At 41.2% G+C, this 20,050-nt stretch overlaps 1 protein-coding gene and 3 long non-coding RNA genes across 4 annotated transcripts; 1 reads left to right on the top strand and 3 right to left on the bottom strand.

The window, feature by feature from the left end:
• The first annotated feature begins 1,579 nt into the window (after positions 1-1,579).
• Positions 1,580-5,578, top strand: LOC109487760 (UDP-glucuronosyltransferase 2A1-like). The gene is made up of 4 exons (XM_019791827.1): positions 1,580-3,093; positions 3,391-3,610; positions 4,162-4,381; positions 5,236-5,578. Exons 1-4 carry the CDS (start codon positions 2,242-2,244, stop codon positions 5,516-5,518), a joined length of 1,575 nt encoding a protein of 524 aa, XP_019647386.1. The 5' UTR covers positions 1,580-2,241; the 3' UTR covers positions 5,519-5,578.
• Positions 5,579-9,122: 3,544 nt separating this feature from the next.
• Positions 9,123-9,891, bottom strand: LOC109487774. The gene is made up of 3 exons (XR_002141275.1): positions 9,617-9,891; positions 9,396-9,449; positions 9,123-9,242 (listed from the first exon to the last, which is right to left on the bottom strand). It is a non-coding gene; the product is annotated as an uncharacterized LOC109487774 (long non-coding RNA).
• A 277-nt stretch (positions 9,892-10,168) lies between these two features.
• LOC109487775 lies at positions 10,169-12,218 on the bottom strand. Its single transcript, XR_002141276.1, has 3 exons — positions 12,089-12,218; positions 10,716-11,588; positions 10,169-10,270 (listed from the first exon to the last, which is right to left on the bottom strand). It is a non-coding gene; the product is annotated as an uncharacterized LOC109487775 (long non-coding RNA).
• A 4,896-nt stretch (positions 12,219-17,114) lies between these two features.
• LOC109487777 lies at positions 17,115-20,027 on the bottom strand. The gene is made up of 4 exons (XR_002141278.1): positions 19,869-20,027; positions 17,762-17,832; positions 17,465-17,512; positions 17,115-17,129 (listed from the first exon to the last, which is right to left on the bottom strand). It is a non-coding gene; the product is annotated as an uncharacterized LOC109487777 (long non-coding RNA).
• Between the last annotated feature and the right edge of the window lie 23 nt (positions 20,028-20,050).

Raw genomic sequence — 20,050 nt, 5'->3', positions numbered from 1 at the left:
GAGACACGTTCGGAGCTCAGGTCACTTCCGCGTAGCTTCTCGAACAACTTTCGGATCTTTTCAACGCAATGGAGACTGGAATGCAGTATGTAGTGTTGTGTGTGATGGTAATTCTGACTGTTCACAGAATCGGGGCGGAGAAGGTTCTGGTGGTACCGCCGGCCGTTGGGGGTAGCCACTGGTTTCCTCTAGCGTCAGTCGGCCAAGCCTTGGCGGGGAGGGGCCACGACGTCACCGTTGTTATCTCTCAGGACATCGTGGACAAACGTCGCGCCGAGAGACCCGAGCTTCGGTTCGAGTCATTCTTTGACCAGGGAAGCCGTGCCCAGTTGGAAGCCAACACAGCTCAGATAGAAGAAGTGTTTAATAAGTCCGTCTTCAATGTTTTGCAACACCTCCAAGAGGGGATGAACTTTATGGCTGAGCACTGTGATCTGCTGCTGGCAAATGCAAACTTGATGGGGGGGCTGAAACAAGCACGTTTTCGGGTTGTCGTGTCACAGCCGTTCTTTAGCCTTTAGCCAGTGGGAGCCATAGTCGCAGCTCACCTGGGGGCTGGGAGTGAGGCTAGACTTCAACACGTTCACAACAGAAACATTGTACCAGGCCATTACGCAGGTTCTAACTGACAAAAGGTGTGTTATTGCATCATGACACGTTGTCCAATGACAAATATATGTATGGCAGCATAATGCATAGGTCTAGATAACTAATAGTGAGCAAGAGTAAATAATAACATTCAAACTCCAAAAAAGAAGTATTCTATTATCAGTAAGGTAACGTTAGTAGCTAGTATTGCCTTATTGAACGCTTAGCTTTGCCCACATCAGATCTGTCCTTGGTGCTGAAGGATAATCCATACAATATTTACAGCATAATCTTTCATGAAATTGATACGTTTTGCAGAAAATAGATTTCTTTGCCATTGTTGATCTAATGACAATATCGTTTTAGACAAAGAACAAAGTTAAAGCATACCAAGGAAAACTACATTCTGCCTTCGATTGGACTATGCTACAGATTTGTTCTTGTTTGCCCGATACTAGCTACCGTGAGACGGCAGCCCGCCTGTCCCGTCTGCACCGTGACCAGCCCCAGTCACCCATGGAGCGGGCCGTCTGGTGGATAGAACACGTCATCAAACATGGCGGACTGCCCCATCTCCGCGCACGCGCCGTGGAGCTGCCGTGGTACCAGTACTACCTGCTGGACGTGGCTGCCTTCCTGTTGGCCGTCTGTTCAGCTGTTCTTGTGTTCATCTGGTGCAGCTGTTTACTCGTCTGTAGAAAGATTTGCCATAAAAGTGGCGGCAAGCTGAAGTCTCAGTAGAGAATCCCAAAGATTGTAACGTTAAAGGTGACTCACTAGCGGTATCTGCTGTATGTAACATCATAATCTATGTTTGTATACACAGAATTAATTGCATGATGAACTTTATTACAAAGCATCTGTATATGATACAATGCATTGAAAACAACAACAATAACAACAACAATTATCAAAATCGAAGCTTTATATGACATTCTTATAACTGAATTAGGTAAACAATAGGAAACTCTAGTAACTTACGATAAGTCATATAAAATGCAATGTTGTTAGTCTCCTAAAAAGAAGTAATTGATCTTCTAATACGAAATCTGCTTGTAGATTAAAGTCCGATTCTTATCAACTATTTTTGCCAAACATCTACTTGCCTTGAAAAGTTGAAGGAATAGAATAAAGACGAAAGATGTGAAAATGATAGCTGCCACAACAAACATCTGCTACTGCGTGTTTCCTGTCGTTAATCTGGATTCAGTCTAAAGAGGTAAATATACTACTATCAGAAAGAGAAATGTAGAGATTTCAGCCTGATTCTTTAAAATATTAGTACGGTATCGTTCGACAAGTGGAACGACCCAGCGTTCGACTGACCTCATGTCATCGCCACAGCAACGCGGCCCAGTGTGTGCTAAGTAAACTAGCAGGTCAATGTTCTACCGGTCGTTTTGCCTACGTGGAGCACGACGTGTATACTGAATGATCTATTCCCGACCAGAATAGTTTGTATAGCGTCATAGAGGTTGCGATTCTGATTTTTTGTTGCCCACAGTCTTCATTGTTTAGCTTGTCATATTACCAGACCTGCAAACTGTGGAAACTCCCAAGCCAGCTGCTTAGAACTTGAGAATTTGAGACACGTTCGGATCTCAGGTCACTTCCGCGTAGCCTCTCAAACAACGCCAGGATCTTTCCAACGTCATGGAGATCAGATCGCGTTATGTACTGTTGTGTGTGATAATAATTCTGACAGTTCACGGAATCGGCACGGAGAAGGTTCTGGTGGTGCCGCTGGCCGTAGCAGGCAGTCACTGGTTCCCCCTAGCGTCAGTCGGCCAGGCCTTGGCGGGGAGGGGCCACGACGTCACGGTTGTTGTCTCTCAGGACATCGTGGACAAACGTCGCACCGAGAGACCCGAACTGCGGTTTGAGTCGTTCTTTGACCAAGGAAGCCGTTCCAGGGTGGAAGCTAACACAGCTCAGATAGGCGACTTATCAAATAAGTCCGTCTTCCATATGTTTCAACACCTCCAAGAGGGGATGAACTTTATGGCTGAGCACTGTGATCTGCTTCTGGCAGATGCAGACTTGATGGGGAGGCTGAAACAAGCACGTTTTCAGGTTGTCGTATCAGAGCCCTTCTTTTGCTCGTGCGGAGCCATAGTCGCAGTTTACCTTGGTGTCCCCCACGTCGCTCTGCTGCGTGGTGACCCCTCGGGACTTGACGCTCTCGCAACTGGTGTGCCCCGCCCCCCGTCTTATGTACCGTTTCTCATGTCCAGTTTTACCGACCGGATGACTTTCTCACAGCGGGTACAGAACCTTGTCGTGTCGTGTACATCGCCTGTGATGTTTCAGTGGCTCGCGGGACGTATCAATAATGATCTAGTGAATAAGTACCTCGGCGAGGAGGAGACTCTTCTGGGGGTTTTGGCGAAGACGGATGTGTGGCTTTATCAAACCGACGTTTTGCTGGACCTCCCGAGCCCGAGGATGCCTAACATGGTCGACGTCGGAGGGATAAACTCTCACGAGGCCCGTCCACTTTCCGAGGTGCGTGTGAGTGAGTGTGTGCATGCGGTGGGTTGCGCGTGTATGTGCTTGTGTTTTGTGTGTTTGCGGGTGTACATGAATTGTATGAGCGCTCGCGTGTGTAATTGTGTGTGCTTGCGTGTGTCTGTGTTTGTACGTGTATATGTGTTTAGGTGTGTGCGTATGTATGTTTGTGTTTGCGTGCGTGTGTTTATGTGTTGCCGGATACAGCAAATTAGATTACCCGTTACTCTCTGCCAACATATTGGAAGCACGTTTTACCTGTTAAATAATTTGACCCCCTCCTCTCCTTTACAGGATTTAGAGCTGTTCATGCAGAGTTCTGGCGGTGCTGGGGTCGTGGTGGTCAGCTTCGGCTCACATGCCAAGACCATCAACCCTGAAAGGGCAGAGGTCATGGCAGCAGCCTTCGCGCAGCTCCGACAGAAGGTGGTGTGGCGGTACACGGGAGAGAAGCCGGCCGGGCTGGGCAACAACACCAAGCTGATGAGCTGGCTGCCGCAGAACGACTTACTGGGTGGGAAATTGTGACCAGACAACCACGTCTTTATGTACATAATTATACACACATGGCCATGTGCCGAAAGCAAATACACACACTCGTTTGATTAATAGTTAACCAAGCATGCCTCCTATTCAATCTTGTGTGCACAGCGGCACCAATCACACATGTTGACTGTGTATCAGTAATCATAGCCTTCATAAACTCAATGAGAAGCCATAGGTAAACATTTAAATAATCACAAGGCAAAGGTCAATAATTGTATAATGGTGCCTGAAATTTTGTGGTGCCCATGATATTTTCATTATATTGAATCATATAGGGCATATCTGCTGGGTTCCACAGAACTTGATAGGCCAAAAATCGAGTTATAGAAAGCATGCTCTGTGTCATAACTAAATATGTGTGTTTTGGTACCTCAAGTTTCGTAAAATTCAAGTCTAACCAACCAAAAGGAAAGTTTGAGACACCACTAAGTCTGTAAGGTCTACCGAACGTGTTTTTAATTATTTCCCAACAACAACTTTTAACGAACAATGGCTTATCCTACACTTGTCATTTTTCAGGCCATCCGAAAACCAAAGCCTTCGTCACCCATACGGGCTCTAACGGTATGTTCGAGGCCCTGTACCACGGGGTGCCCATGGTCTGTACACCGCTGGCTGCGGAACAGCCCGGCAACGCGGCTAGGGTAGTCTCCAGAGGGCTGGGAGTGAGGCTGGACTTCAGCACGTTTACAACAGAAACATTGTACCAGGCCATTGTGCAGATTCTAACTGACAAAAGGTGTGTTTGTGCATATATCAGGGTACCCTAACGTTGTCCAATGACAAGTGCGTTAATTTACATTGTTAGCAAAATGCATCGCTGTAAATAACCAATAGGGAGCCCTATTGTAGGAGTGAAAAAATATTACCCAAACGTGAAAAAAGAACTGTATTTGAAAATCAACCAGGCAACAATAGTAGCTATTCTTGCCCCATTGAACGCCTGTCTGTACCATATTAAAACTGTCCTTGGTGCTGAAAGATACTCAACAGAATATCTACAGATTAGCCTTTTTTATTCAGGAGCTTGCCATTCCCAGAATGCATAGCGCCTGGGTGTCATTTGCATATTGCAGGTATCCTGTTGACGTTATACAGCTTGTTTTAACGTGTGTTTTGAGGCATTTTATGCCCAACATTGATTATGGTTCGAATCTGACAACAAATGGAAAATAAACTTTGTGTGTTATTTTTAACATGGAACACGCTGTTTGTAACGTTACAATCCTTCTATATTGACAGACAGTATAGTGTTATCACAGTAACGTTACAAATCACATGTTCCATGGTAAAAAGAACACCAAAATTTCATCCTCTATTTGTTTTAATATTCAACCCGTAGTAAGTTTATTAATGTCGAGCATGAAATGACCCAAAACCTCAAAACACACGAAAAAACAAGTTGTATAACGTCAACAGGATACCTTCTTGCGATATGCAAATGCACCCAGACGCTATGCATTCTGGGAATGGGAAACTCGTGAATTGAAATTGATACATTTTTCGCAAATTTATTGATCGGATTGTTGATCTGATGACAATCATTTTAAACAAGAATAACCAGAACGCTTGTCCTTGTTTGTCCGATACTAGCTACCGTGAGACGGCAGCCCGCCTGTCCCGTCTGCACCGTGACCAGCCCCAGTCACCCATGGAGCGGGCCGTCTGGTGGATAGAACACGTCATCAAACATGGCGGCCTGCCCCATCTCCGCGCACGCGCCGTGGAGCTGCCGTGGTACCAGTACTACCTGCTGGACGTGGCTGCCTTCCTGTTGGCCGTCTGTTCAGCTGTTCTTGTGCTCATCTGGTGCAGCTGTTCTCTCGTCTGTAGAAAGATTTGCCTTAAAAGTAGCGGGAAGCTGAAGTCTCAGTAGTCTAAAGGATCCTAGAAATTGTACCGCTGCCGCTCAGTTAGCACTGCCTGCTATATGTAATGTAATGTTTATGTTAGGTTTGTATGAATAGAATGAATGAATAAACTTAATTGATTGCACAGCAAATTACAATGGTACAATGCGTGGCAAACACCACCCCCACACAGGCAAACATGCCTCGCCCATGGTACTGAACACTGCACGAAAAAGACACCTGCCCTTGGTACTGAACACCATCCACACACTGGCAAACATGCCTGTCCTTGGTACTGAATACCATCCACATACAGGCAAGCATGTCTGTCCTTGGTATTGAACACCATCCACACAGAGAAAAACATGCCTGTCCTTGTACTAAACACTATCCACACACAAACACACCTATCCTTGGTACTGAACACTATCCACACACAAACACACCTGTCCTTGGTACTGAACACCATCCACATACAGGCAAACATGCCTGTCCTTGGTACTGAACACCATCCACACACTGAAAACATGCCTGTCCTTGGTTCTGAATACCATCCACATACAGGCAAACATGTCTGTCCTTGGTACTGAACGCCATCCACAAACAGGTAAACATGTCTGTCCTTTGTTCTGAATACCATCCACATACAGGCAAACATGTCTGTCCTTGGTACTGAAACACCATCCACAAACAGGCAAACATGCCTATCCTAGGTACTGAACACCATCCACACACAGAGAAATATGCCTGTCCATGGCAATGAACACCACTCACACAGTTTCTATTCCACTAAAAACGATAGACCCAGTGCATGGTAGTTTATGAATTGTTTATTTGTGATAAACGTAATTTGAGTACAGAATATACAGAGGAAATATGTACGCCACCAGTGTTCTGAACTGCTTAAATGTTGCAAATAAAAACATGTAGGCAAATAAAGGCCAGCCGTTCCCTTTAAACAGACAGTAAATAGTTCTATTAATTTAACAAATGATGTTAGAGGGACATCTACAGAATTTATCCCGTGAAATTGATATATATTTATTTATTTAATCTCAAGACGGCTGGGTGGCCCCATTCAGCCTACAATGGCTGTTTTCAAAGGGTGCCCAGCTTGTTATAGGACAAGGTTACATGCAGTAAAACAGTAGTTATGATTTTGAAACGAGCTCGTGGGACCTTTTATTTAAAGTACCATTTCTTACTACAAAGGAATGAAAACTCCGATCTATGCAATGGACAATTCTTCATAACATTTACCCAACAAGATTAACATACATAGGCAAGGTATAGTAGAAAGTAGTAATTGTATTCCCTGTAACGTAATAGATTATATCGAGCATTTTTTCTTCGACTATAAAAGTATCAAACCTTTGTGGCTTCTTATGTACATGACGTTAAGTTTGGTTATTGTTCTACTAAAGTGTTGAAATTTAGATATATAAACAACTTGATATTAGTAGCAAAATACACGATTTGTCGTTGTAAGTACGGAACGAAGTCCACAGGAAATATTTTTATTTTTTCGACAGAGACTTATCATTGAGGTCAGTTGTATAACTTAAAATTAGGTACTTACTATGATGTATTATTATTATGATATTTGATTGGATGATGTGGAGTTCTGATAATTGTTAATGCTGATTACTATGTATTATGATGGTGGTTATTATGTCATATTAATAAAATTCATCTTAAAAAAACATCAAAACATAAAAGTCCAATGCGTCGAAAACAAACTCATAATCCAATACTCAAAGGTCTCAGTCATTCCATTTATGATTAGTATGATGATAAGAGTGCTATCAGCCGTCACGCCACGTACTAAATCGAACGCGTTTCGAACCGTTTTTATTTGCAGTTCGAATCGATCCGCGATCCCTAGCAACGCCGTTGCTAAGGAAACTCTTTTCGCGCGGCAGTTGGATGAAATTTCATCCGACTTTTACAGCTGCGTTGAGCCTGGTTTGTGGCATATTTACCTTCGTTGCGTTACATGTACCAGACGGGAATGCCATGTACTCTTGACATGATCAATTTTTGGAGGGTTTTATAACGTATTTTGTTAGATAAATGGTCATATTTGCTTAACAGTGAAATCGTCAAAATGGCGGTGCCGAACTGAGCTAAATTTTCGACGAAATTCACATTGGGGGCATTTGCATGTCGCCCTCGATTCTGTCTTATATGACCATTAAGTAAGATTCGTTGAATCTTTGACTATGTCTCTTGTGAAAATCTTGTTGGATCAAAATCTGGAAATGCTTGTATATTCATATCTACCGGGGCCACGTCCTCGGCCGTTTTACGCCAAAAGTTCTAAAACGTTGGTTTAGTTGATTCTAGGGCAACCGGCGTTTTAGCACAAGTTGCGGTACTAATGTACCTTCTCAATATTGTCAAAGAATGCCTACAGACACAGACTACGTAAGTACGAACTGAATCAGCAAATGCTTTCTTACTCTTGCAGGTATTATTACTAAAATCCAACGGTGCGGGTCTGGCGTCTGCTCTGTGGAATGCGCTTGAAGCCCGCGCTGTTTTTGGAACGAAAACGACGCCTCTGATGAGGTGGCCTCGCGCGATTACGAAGGAAGCTCATAACGTCCCCAAAAATTGATAACAAATTATATACGGACAGAGAGTAGAGACTTCAGGCTATTTTACGCACTAGATTTCTTTTTGTTGTGAAAACTGAAATAAGGTAAAAACATCGGAGGAATTTCCACCAAAATCAAGTGGTTTCAGGTCATATTATCAAACGAGTAGAGGTTAACAATCGTTTTAAAAAGTCACTAGGAGTAAAATAGGAATATTAATATTCACAGATACAATGAAATAATGAAGATATATAGTTATAAACTCAAGCAACAAGCTTTGTAGTAAGAGGTCCCGACTCCCGGGGGTTATAGAACGTAAAATTGTCTCAAAACGGCGCGCGGTTCGCCGTGAGAGTCAATCATAAATCTTAAGGTCAGATTTATATCACTTCGGGTTTGTGAATTGACTTGAAACTCGGAATCCGTACACAGGAGACCAATGTTAACATAATTCCACATGAAAATTTACGTTCTACGGAGCGAGGACCTGTCCAGCGTAGGTGATAACTAAAAATGTCAAACCGGGCTCGTTCTATTCTGGAATCAAAATTATGACATGACCTCGCGCGTTTTTGGGGGCATCTGCATGTCGCCCTCGAAATCGATAACAAGTTATATATCAACACAAACTAGAATCTTTGCTCTTTCATACACACTAGATTTCCTGTTGGATCAAAATCTACAACAAGTTAGAAATGAGAAGGGGAATTCCACGAAAATTACCTGCTTTCGGGTCAAATTCTTGAAAGGATCACGGTATGCCATTGCTTCAAAAATGTATAGGAGTAACAAATGAAGCTTACACATTATCAATAAGTTAAAGTTAGGAAGATAAATGATTGCAGACCTCAGCTACAAGCTTTCAGGTAAGGCTTGTCGGCCCCCGAAATCATGGAACGGACTACTTTCTTTCGCGGAAGGAAAATAAAACTGCCTCGAACTCTCGACGTGGCGTGGCGGCTGCTATCAGCAGCTAAAGCTCTAAACGTTCTACGGGTACGTTTAATTGATTAGAATATTGACACAAAGGAAGCAGATTAAAAAACAACTGCAATACCCCCCCCCCCAACGTCTTGTCACGACAAAACGATGCCGTTTATCTTCCGTTTCTGACCGGCTGTCAGCACTCATTGCTCCATCTGTGTGACTTCTATTAAAAGAAAAATATGTGGTTAGTAACAACTAACTCTACTTGTTGTGAAAAGAAATGAGAAGGATGTAGTTGTGTCTTCTTGTAGAATTGGAATGTTAAAGATGGCAAAAAATGATAGAACAGCGTCGAAGAAAGCAATGTCATATTTACCTTTGGATTCTGACAAACTGTCATCACTCTTCGCTTTCTCCATCTTTGCTAACTCTAAAAGGAAAAAAAAAGATACGAAAGTTACTAAACGTCTAATGTCATTTCACAACGACATGGAAAGCATGCAATCATATTGTGCCTTCTTGAAATAATTGGAATCTTCAAGATGAGGAAATATATCTTTTAAATGTGTAGAATGATTTACTCGTAGAAAATCTTACCCGGAAAATTAGTCTTCAGACCATCAACGACGTCCTGTAGTCCCGCTTTAGAGAGGCACTCCAGCAGAACGTCTATCGTAGCGTCGTCTCCTCGCCTCTGGTGCCAGTGGTTTAACATGTCCATGCAGCGAGACTTGTCGTCACGGTTCCTGCCGGCGACGTTTTCAAGTGTTGCGTCGTCGAACTCATCCAGGTCCAGAAAGAAAGCGAGGTCCTTCCACTTGTAGCTCACCTTTTCTTTGATGAAGTAGAAGTACTTCCGAATACTTGCATTTGTTTCTGGGGAGAGAGAAAGAAAGAGAGGGGGAGAGGGCGAGGGGGGAGGGATAGAGAATTGTTGTTATTTTCAGTATTTGTTATGGTAAATCGTTAAAAAAAACTTTGGCCTTCAATTGCAAACAGTCAATAACACAATGTTACTTTTGTCTAGCTTTTTGCCATATCCTGTATTCAAAACTCAAATTTTTGAGCCGTGAAAACACAAACGTTAAAATGGTGTATAAAACATTTAAAAGAAAAAAATCCAAGAACAAGATAGAGGTGTACCTTTCATGCTAGGGTGGTCAGCAGGGGCTGTATATTGCATTTCTGCAGCTTTGATGGTCATGCTAGGCATCGCCCCTACCTCTTCGACTGAAACTGGAACGATGTTTCCTGAATAAAGACATTTGAAAATTAATCATAGTCTACTTTTGCCATTTGTAAGATTTTGGTGGGGGTTTTGTGAAAAAAAAATCGACGATGTTAAAATCATTCCAAGCCCCCGTCACACATTCTCGAGCCACGTCCACCTTCCGATACTAATCGAAACGATTTTGACATAAAATGGTGTGGAATTGTATGTGCTCGACCCGCCCCAAACACAGTTGACTTACTCCCGTATGTTTGGCAGGTGTTGGTCGAAAACCAGGAAACTATGACCCCCTGGATGCCCCGTGATTGTTTAAAAAATTTTGAAACCTTCGGCTGGAACCGTAGCCGTAAACTCCAGCTGACTTTGCATCGTCCCACTCCTAACCATGGTGGGCAGGCGTTCGGCTAGCGCTCGGGAGGCAAAATTCGTGAATGTGGGACAGGGGCTTATAAGATGAATCAGTACCTGTCACGAGATGATCAGGACCGACACTCTGAGGTGTGAGGTTCAGAGTACAGATCTTCCTCACGCTTGCTCCAAGGAACCTCGACACGGATATCACTGCCTGGCCGGTTAGAATTGCCTCCTCTTTCTCTGGCTCCACAATCAAATCCATTGCCTGCCCTTCGTCTGTCTTGCACGTTGCTCTGTTTATCTGATACGTATCCGCACATCTCTTGACCAAGGCAAGATGCGTAATCTCGACAGATAGCCTCTCTTCATCAAATATGTTGAACTCGGAGGTCCTGGCCAGTCCGAACCGCTGGTACATTCTTGGCGTGGACGTTGAGGCGTTGTATCCTTCTTTGCAAACGATTGTGAGAGGATGTTTCTTCCCAGATATCTTTCCAACGTACGGGGTAAAGCTGCATGGGAATGACTTGCCATTTAAGCAGTCAAGGAGCCGTTTGCTTGCTGACGATAGGGCCACAGAACTTATGACGGCGACCAGGATGTATATGCTAAAGTGTTACAGTTTAAACAACACGTTTGAGGCAGAACGCTTTACCAAACACTCCTCTGAAAGATCCTTCCATGTGCCTTCAGCCACAGTGGAAGTTTCTTGTCCAAACAAAATAAAATTATGACTCTGAGGAACACGAGTGTTCAAGACTGTCACGTCTACCGGGTTTTGAAACTGCAGATGGTCGGGCTGACATTCGATTAGTCGGAAACAAGACAAAATGTCGTCAAGTCCGGATTTCCGAATCATCGTCAAGTAGCTCGATGACTTTTGTAGCCTTATACTGATATCCTTCACTTCTCGCAGGCTGTTAGCTGGTATGAATAGATGAATGTCACGTTCTTTGATAAGACCGCCTTCTGATCCAATGGCTTCTGCAATTGGAAATTCAACAGTGCAAAACAGTGTCGCATTATTTACTCTACTACGTATGTACAATGGCCATCATGCAACTCTCCTTGGCAAACTCTCCAGGCTCTTAGGACACACCCTTAACTTTACAGCTCTTTTTGCTCCCTGGCAGTTCCTTGAATTCATCCGTTGCCAATTCAAAAATTTTGCTCTTTCACTCAGCAATTCATTGACGCAAGAAAACGGTCATAAAACTCAAATTTCCCTTCTATTTTGCATTGTGTATTGTATTATTTCTTGGGTGAGGAATTGGTTTGTTTTTTTATTACGTTGTGTACTGCATTTATGAATTTCGAGCTTTTATGTGTTTTGTTATGTGTAAGTCGTAGCGTTAAAAAAGTCCTTGTTACTTGAGTGCGCTACCACTTTGTGCTGTATTACGTTCCTCAATGTGTGAATTTATAAAAGAAATTAAGAAATTCGACTGAACAGTCTGAAGTAGCAAAAGTGGCTTTTGAAATACCTGGAGATGACAGGGGCCGGGGGTCAACTGTAGCCGTCACCTACAGCGAAAAAGTTGAAATAGGTAATCATGTTTTACCATCATTGACATTTTATTATCTAGTAGTATGTGGCATGTGGTCTAACACAAATTTCTGATATAAAACATATGCCAAAAATCTGTGTGACAGGGTAAATATTTAAGGCATGGAGTAACCAAGCATTAGGCATTCTTAAGTATATCAATATATAGCTGAGATGTTATTGGGAAACAAAGGGTTTCTGAAAACTGCTAAAAGTCTCACGAGACTTTAATTTTGTAGATGGAAGTGGTTGTGTGTTATACATAGCTGAAAATAGAATTGACTTAGTAGAATTGAATTATTTTTTCATCTGTGACCCCTCACCTTTTTAACCTGAACGTTAGCTACATGTTTCAGATTATCCGTGTGTTGCCTATAATCTTCTCTTAATTTTATAGCTAAATGTGTTTTTGACTTTTCAGTTAAAATCAGACTGTTGTGTCCCACGCTACACGTTCACATCCCAATGCTCTTTTCCAGCTACATGTCTGAAATTTTTTTCGTCATTTGACGAAATTTTAGTTAAAAAGTAAAGTAGTTTACTTACTGTGACTAGGCTGCATGTACTGTTGTCACACTGCTTTACTTACCTGGCCTTTGTAGGAGCGCGGCAAAGCAATATCATCAAATCCACCATCAAGGGCTGAAAAGATGAAACATGTAATAATGTTTTTGTCAACTACAAACTAGGATAGACAGGAGGATTCATAAGTATTCAATATATTTGATTGATGCTCCGTCTTTGATTAGAAAGTGACAATCAGCATTTTCTTTCAAAAATCGGAGTCTTATCTCCCTGAATGAATTATTGCTTTTGGGGAATATCTCTATGTGCTAACAACACACTCATATCTTCCCCGTCAGTTTTCCCACCTAGCTATCTTTTGGATAATATCTGTGTTCCCCACACACTCAGATGTTCCCTTTTCCCAGCTAGATTTAGGGATTGTCTCTGTGATCATGACTTACACACTCACATATTCCATTTCTATGGCTACATTCTTGAGGTTCTATCTGTATGCGACCAAGAAGCCTTGATGTGATCTACACACACATAGTCCCCAAGAGCCAGACAGATGGGGCTATCTTTGTATTACGAATATTCAAAATGAATACGATGGCTCTGGCACTGCCTTCACTTACCTACAGGCGGGCTCCAGTCCACAAAAGTGACAAACAGTCATCAAGATTTATGCGGCAGACATATCCGGAATTGCAGAGTCGATTTCGATTGAACACGACATTGTGGAAGGCAATACCCACGTAAAAACATTTTGTTGTGTACTTTCTTAAATGTACAACAGCGCGTTTATCAAACCAAATATACGCAACAATAGTCGGCTTGATGTTGATGACAGTATAATCATACCTTGTGGCGTAGATAAAGATGAGTTATGATAATGTAACGATGCTAAGGTTTCAATTCCCAACCCGAACCCAGCCGGGTAGTTTACGGGAATGAAAAGCACAAGGGCCGAAAAACTAACCATGAGCACATTTTCAAACCGGGGTGCGAACGGGTTGTTAACGTGAACGAAAATGAACAAATTCTTTTTTTTTTATATATCATACGTGTACTTTAAGTTCCCCTGGCCAGGCACCGAGTTGGGAATTATGATCTAAGCATTACCTTGGCGCAGGTCCAGCAGGTATTCGTCGTCATAATCTGTAATGATAAAAGTACAAAAACTAAACATTTTCACCTGTTCCTATTTCTCAACCAGTGCAGTCTCGCTTGACTGTTTTTCTGTTATGTCACCCGGATTTCTGTTGTTACAGTATGAGGAGTTCGAAGACAAACTTATAGGTATCAAGAGTTATAAGGCAGGCATATCCGGAATGGCAGAGTCGATTGAACGCGGTATTTTGGAGGCAACAGCGTTTATCAAACCCATTACACCCAACAATAGTCGGCTTAATGTTGATGACAGTATGATCATACCTGGTGGAGTGAATAAAGATGAATTATTATTATGATAATGTACTGATGCTAAGGTCACAATTCGCAACCCGGAACACAGCCTGGCAGTTTACGGGAATGACAAGTAAAAGAGTTGAAAAACAAACCATGAGCACTAGTTTCATTTCATTCCATTTTGTGTATATCATTGGATTGTTTGGATCTTTGAAAAGTAAAAGAGTTGAAAAACTAACCATGAGCACTATTTTAATTTCAATCTATTTTGTATACAACATTGAATTGTTTGAATCGTTGCAAACAGCTCAGCTAGGCGCCGTTTTGGAAATTTTGACCTTAGCATAGCCAGGGTAAAGTTGTTTTTCATTTCATTTCATTTGAATTTTCATAAGGGGGCGACATACAAAGTTCCTTTTAGCCTGAAGAAAACTGCTGTGCATTCTGGACCCCAAACCACAACTAAGAATGCTTGCCCAGCAAAAATTGAAGCTTTTCATCTCAATTTGTAGTTTTGAACAAGAATGTAAAATGTCTAGAAACAATGGGAATACACCTGTGACTACACACACACAAATACACGCAAATGCATTATGAAAGATACATATTCCTTGAAAATAGTAGAATACAAACCATTAACACACGCTACCAAAAGGCAAAACAATAGGAGTCATGGCAAAAGTAAAAAATGGGTACTCTGACATGAAGATTGCAGATTGGCGGTCTTCTGACATGAAGAATCGGGGTCAAAATTTCTTTCAATTTGAGGAAAACTTGACTCCCGTACCGCAGCTGAAACTGCTTATTGACCATCAAGCAGGTTGTTTATCCTGAGGCTCGTACTTAAAAAAAATGTAAAAATACGTTGAAACCATGGAAGCAAGTCTGAGAGTACCTATAGTTACATATTTTTGCGAATAAATATCGATGTGTACTACACATCCGTAGTTGATAAGCCTTACCTTCACCAATAATATTAGCATTGACATTTACATTTTCGTAGACAGGTAGGTCATCCCCTGAAAATGATAAAACACAAAGTGTTTTCAGTAAGTATGTGCATGCATTAAGCCCACATTCACGTGATTGACATTATGCATGGCAAATTGGTCAATTGCACAAAAGCATATTGCAGCCTGGCGGCTGAATTGCACGCTCATTTACAATGGAATAACAAATTTGACTGAAATTCTAAAACAAGTACAATAATTCTAAAATCACTAATTGTAGCAGTGTGCAACAAATCTTAAGTCCCACTAAAAGTAGTATTTCAACAATATGTAGTTATACAAAGTTAGTCGACTTATGATAACTTGTAGATGATTTGTCTGGGGGAGGTCTCAGTACATTAGGTAAGGCCATGTTGATTTGATTATATGGATGACATCCGCGCGCGCATGAATTTTCGGCTCGTTACTACTGAGAGTCATTACTGTAGTAGAGTCTTAAAGCTCGTGGTATAAATGACCTGCATGTCTTTAATCATCGCATGCTACAAAAACAACAGAAGTCTTGGTGGAAGTAAATAATGGAGACACTGATATCTACCATATATCTACCGTATATTGACCATCAATCGGGTTTTTTATCTTCGTACTTTTCAACAAAAACAACAAGTCTGAGAATACTTATAGTTACATATTTTTACGAATTAAAATCAATATGTACTACACATCCGTAGTTGACAAGCCTTACCTTCACCAATATTTCCGAGGTAATCCTCTGAAACAGATAAAACACAAAGTGTTTTCAGTAATTATGTGTATTAAGCCCATATTTACATAATTGACATTATACTGGTCTTTAATCATCGCATGCTACAAAAACAATAGCAGTCTTGGTGGAAGTAAATAATGGAGACACTGATATCTACCATATATGTACCGTATATTGACCATCAATCAGGTTTTTTTATCTTCGTACTTTTCAACAAAAACAACAAGTCTGAGAATAATTATAGTTACATATTTTTGCGAATAAAAATCAATAGGTACTACACATCTATAGTTGATAAGCCTTACCTTCACCAATAACATTATCATTTTCATTCAGGTAGACAGGACCACGCCCTGAAAAAAATCAAACACAAAATGTCCCTATGAATTATGTACATTAGTGCCACATTTACATAATTTACATTATGCTTGTCTTTATCATCGCATGCTGCCAAAACAATAGCACTAGCAGTCTTGGCGAATGTAAATAATGTAGACACTTACATATTCAAAGACGACTGTTTTAGATTCGAATACTTCGAATATAGCTGAGAAAAAGTCTATACGGTGGATCTTGATAAAAAATCTACAGGCTTTCTATATTCAACTTTGGGACTATCTTTGGTGGCATTTTATCCCGCTCAAGTGTAAAAGTGTTATATTTCTTTCATTACGAATTTACTACTGCTGTGTGTGCTATCGCACTAACTTCCCTATATTAAGCACGGTGATACTGAGGTCACATTTCCAAACCGAGCAGGGGCTGGCTGTTTATGAGCAAATATGAACAGTTCATGTTTTTTTTTTTAATATCATACATGTACTTTAAGTTCCCGCAACCTGCCCGGCCGGGCCCCGAATTGGGAATAAGGACCTAAGCATTACAGTATCTAACCAGCCGCTGTCACTGTCTCAGGTGCCTTCAAAATCTGTAACGATAGAAGTGTTTTGTTCCTATCTCCCAATCAGTTCAGTTGTAGATGCCTTATATCTAGGTGATGTTTTCTTGCGTTACCCGTATTTATGTTGTTATAGTATAAAGAGTTTGAAGACGTCTAGACAAACAAATGTTTATCAAGATTTATATCACAGGCATATACGGAATAGCAGAACCAATAGGACGCGATATGTTTGGTGAAATAAGCTCTGTTTGACCTACTCTCTCACACGGTCCCTTTTTCTTTGAAATTTCTGTGTCACACACACGCACACACAGTGTTCTACAGTGACTTTAGCTACAAATAAAGCTTTCTTTGTATCACGAATAGGCTTTGTTAAAGGTCAGACTGTTGTGTTACATACCATCGACATTGTACCGGGTTCTGCCTCCGTATCCTTCAAGGCCTGGAGCTGTAATTACAAAAGTGACAAAGTAGTTATCAAGATTTATACCCTGACATATCCGGAATGTGCCAGTCAATTGAACGCGGTATTTGGGAGGCAAAATACTAGTAAACACTTCTGAACTTTACAATGGCAGTAAATAAAAGTCAAGTGTGGTGATACCGGACTTAACAAGGGTTGTGGAGGTTGTGAAGAACTTTTCGTGAAGTGTATAATCATACCTGGTGACGTACGTATAGATGACTTATGATCATGCACTGATGCTACGGTCGGACAGAAAGTAAACGAGTGGAAAAAGAACTAACCATGAGTACTACGCGTCCGTATTTGATAAGCCTTACCTTCATCAATTACATCAGTATTTACATTTTGGTTGACAGAAACATCCCCTGAAAATAATGAAATACGAAGTTGTCATTAACTATGTACATTAAGCCCACATTTATAGAATTTACGTTATGCTTGTCTTTATCATCGCATTATATCTAGGCAGGATTTTTTTGCTTAAGAATTGGAAAAAGAAAAGCAACAAAGGACGGACAAAAGTCGGACACTTGACATCTCATAGTTATAGTTGGCATTAGTTAGCAAAATTACGGAAGAACGAAGAAGATGAGAAAGAATTTGTATAGCTCTACCTTCCGTATCTCGTTGTCGTCTTCTGCAAGGCAGCGCGCATTTGCTGCAGCAACGGCCCATGGCGTATCACCTGATGAAAGCACCAATTGAAATCTCGTAAGCTTATAAGCAAATTTCACATATTTGAAAATTCGATCAAACAGCTGATTTATTAAATAATCTCATTACTTTTGCATGCAGGTTTGCTCCTTATTTTGAATAATTAACCTTTTCATTATGTCAGTCATCTCTAAACGTCACTCAACTACATAGTCAAGTTTACATGGCGACTTACAGGTGTAACCATCCATCATGGCGGAAAGTGCTTACGTCACAGTCACGTGAGTGAAAACAATCATCAATCTATAGCTTAGCTCTGACTACGGTGGGGGGTAACATGTTCAGAGGCCTGGCTAAGACAGTGGCCAAGGCATGTTACTATTCAAGACAGTTTGGAATATATAGACAACAGACACGCAATCGAACTAAGATTATTGTAAGAAGTTAATACAAATGAGGTCATGATTTGAATAAATTATGTTTATTGAGGTTCACCTCCACTTAACTTCCAAATGTGGCAAGTATGAAATTCTCAGCAGTAACAACTATGAGATTATAAAAATTCCCCATTAATTATGCAAATTAGGTCTTCTTTACATAATCTATATCCTCAGATGTTTTTCTTGTTCTCAATTACATGTCACAAGTGTTTCATAGTCCTATTATCGAACAAAACAGATTTGTAGAGTTTCCTAATTAATTTTGCAAATTAGCTCCTGATTTGCATAATTTTCATCTCATTATGTCAAGCATCACTTTAGCTACCTACATACATCACAACAATCTGTCAACCAGTTCTTGAGTCATCCTCCTTCGAAACTTTTCAACAAATGCTCCTGCAGTTCCAGAACAAGCCGATAGGGGACCCAAACTCATGTCACTTCTTCCCTAGCCCAAGAGCTATCTGCCATCCACAATTCGTGACCCTAGTGTGTCCAGATCGTGAGATATCAAAACCGGAAGTTCTGCTGCAGTACCAACAAAAGCCGCCAGGGGGCCCAAAATCTAAACATTTCTAGGTCTTACCCACCTATCAAGTTTTATGACGATGCATATAAAGCTTCTTGAGTTATGCTGTTCACAAACAGACGTACAAACTGTCTGTTTGTGCTTCTGAAAACATAACCTTCTTGGCGAAGGTGATGAACCGAAGCCGCAGCCGCCATTTTGTCTCACCAAACTTTCCCCTCCGGTGATCGCTGCACTTTCGCCATCCATTTTTAACAATCTCACCTTAACGTTATTCTATACATATGTAACGTTATATCCGATAGAACGTCCTTGATATAACAAGATAAATTTATGGTTTAAAAGAACGCCATATCAGGTGCACAGTCTTACTTTTAAACCATAAATTTATCTCGTTATATCATGGACGTTCTATCAGATACTCATCGGTTATTTGGGGCTATACTTTGTGGGGTTTATGTACCTCAGAAAAAAAAACCGATATAGAGCAGGGATATCACTGCACGAAAAGTTGGATTTACCAAAGATTATAAACTCAGGTAATGTTGACTATGTACACAGTATCTGGCTTTACAATGGTAGTGAATAAAGGTCAATCGCAGCAATTTCCTTTACAACCGTTAAAAGTCCTGTATTATCGTACTTGACTTATTTACTGGCATTGTAAAGTTCAGAAGTGTTTATTAGGAAAAAAACAAAGTAAACATTACCCAACTATACTGCTCCGGTAAATCTAAGTTTTCGTGCAGTGGATAGCCTGTCTGAGAACCATGCCCAGACACAGTTATGGATATTCCACACGTATCAGATCGTGCCCCAGGGGCAAATCTATCTTCATGGATACGCAGACTATACATGAACCGTATACCTGATATCCTAATTACTATACACATATATAAACCCGAGTAGAACTTAACTATGATAGGCATGGTTATAGGTAGCTAGTGACACACATAAGTTACAAACTAATAAGATTTAAATGCAACAAACAGCAGGATTAGAAGTTGCAGGTCTTCCCTTGTGACGCCATTGTTGCCGTAACTCGGGGCTAATTTTCCTACAAAGTTTAACCCAAGTTTGCAACGTACTGTGAAGTACCTCGTTCGGCGAAGTCAGTCACGGAAACGTAGGCGTCTTTCGGAATGCACCACGTACCAAATCCCTTGTCACTTTTGCCCTTTTGGTCAGGCACTCGCACGGGTACTCGGTAAAGATGGGGCCTTTAACCAGCGTAGAAGTCACATACACACTTCTTAATGTTTGCGCGGGTCAAAAAGATC

Source organism: Branchiostoma belcheri, unplaced genomic scaffold (assembly GCF_001625305.1).
Source record: "Branchiostoma belcheri isolate BF01 breed outbred unplaced genomic scaffold, Haploidv18h27 scaffold9, whole genome shotgun sequence".
NCBI lineage: Eukaryota > Metazoa > Chordata > Leptocardii > Amphioxiformes > Branchiostomatidae > Branchiostoma > Branchiostoma belcheri.
The sequence above is the reverse complement of the archived record's forward strand: the minus strand, read 5'-3'. Positions and strand labels throughout refer to the sequence as shown.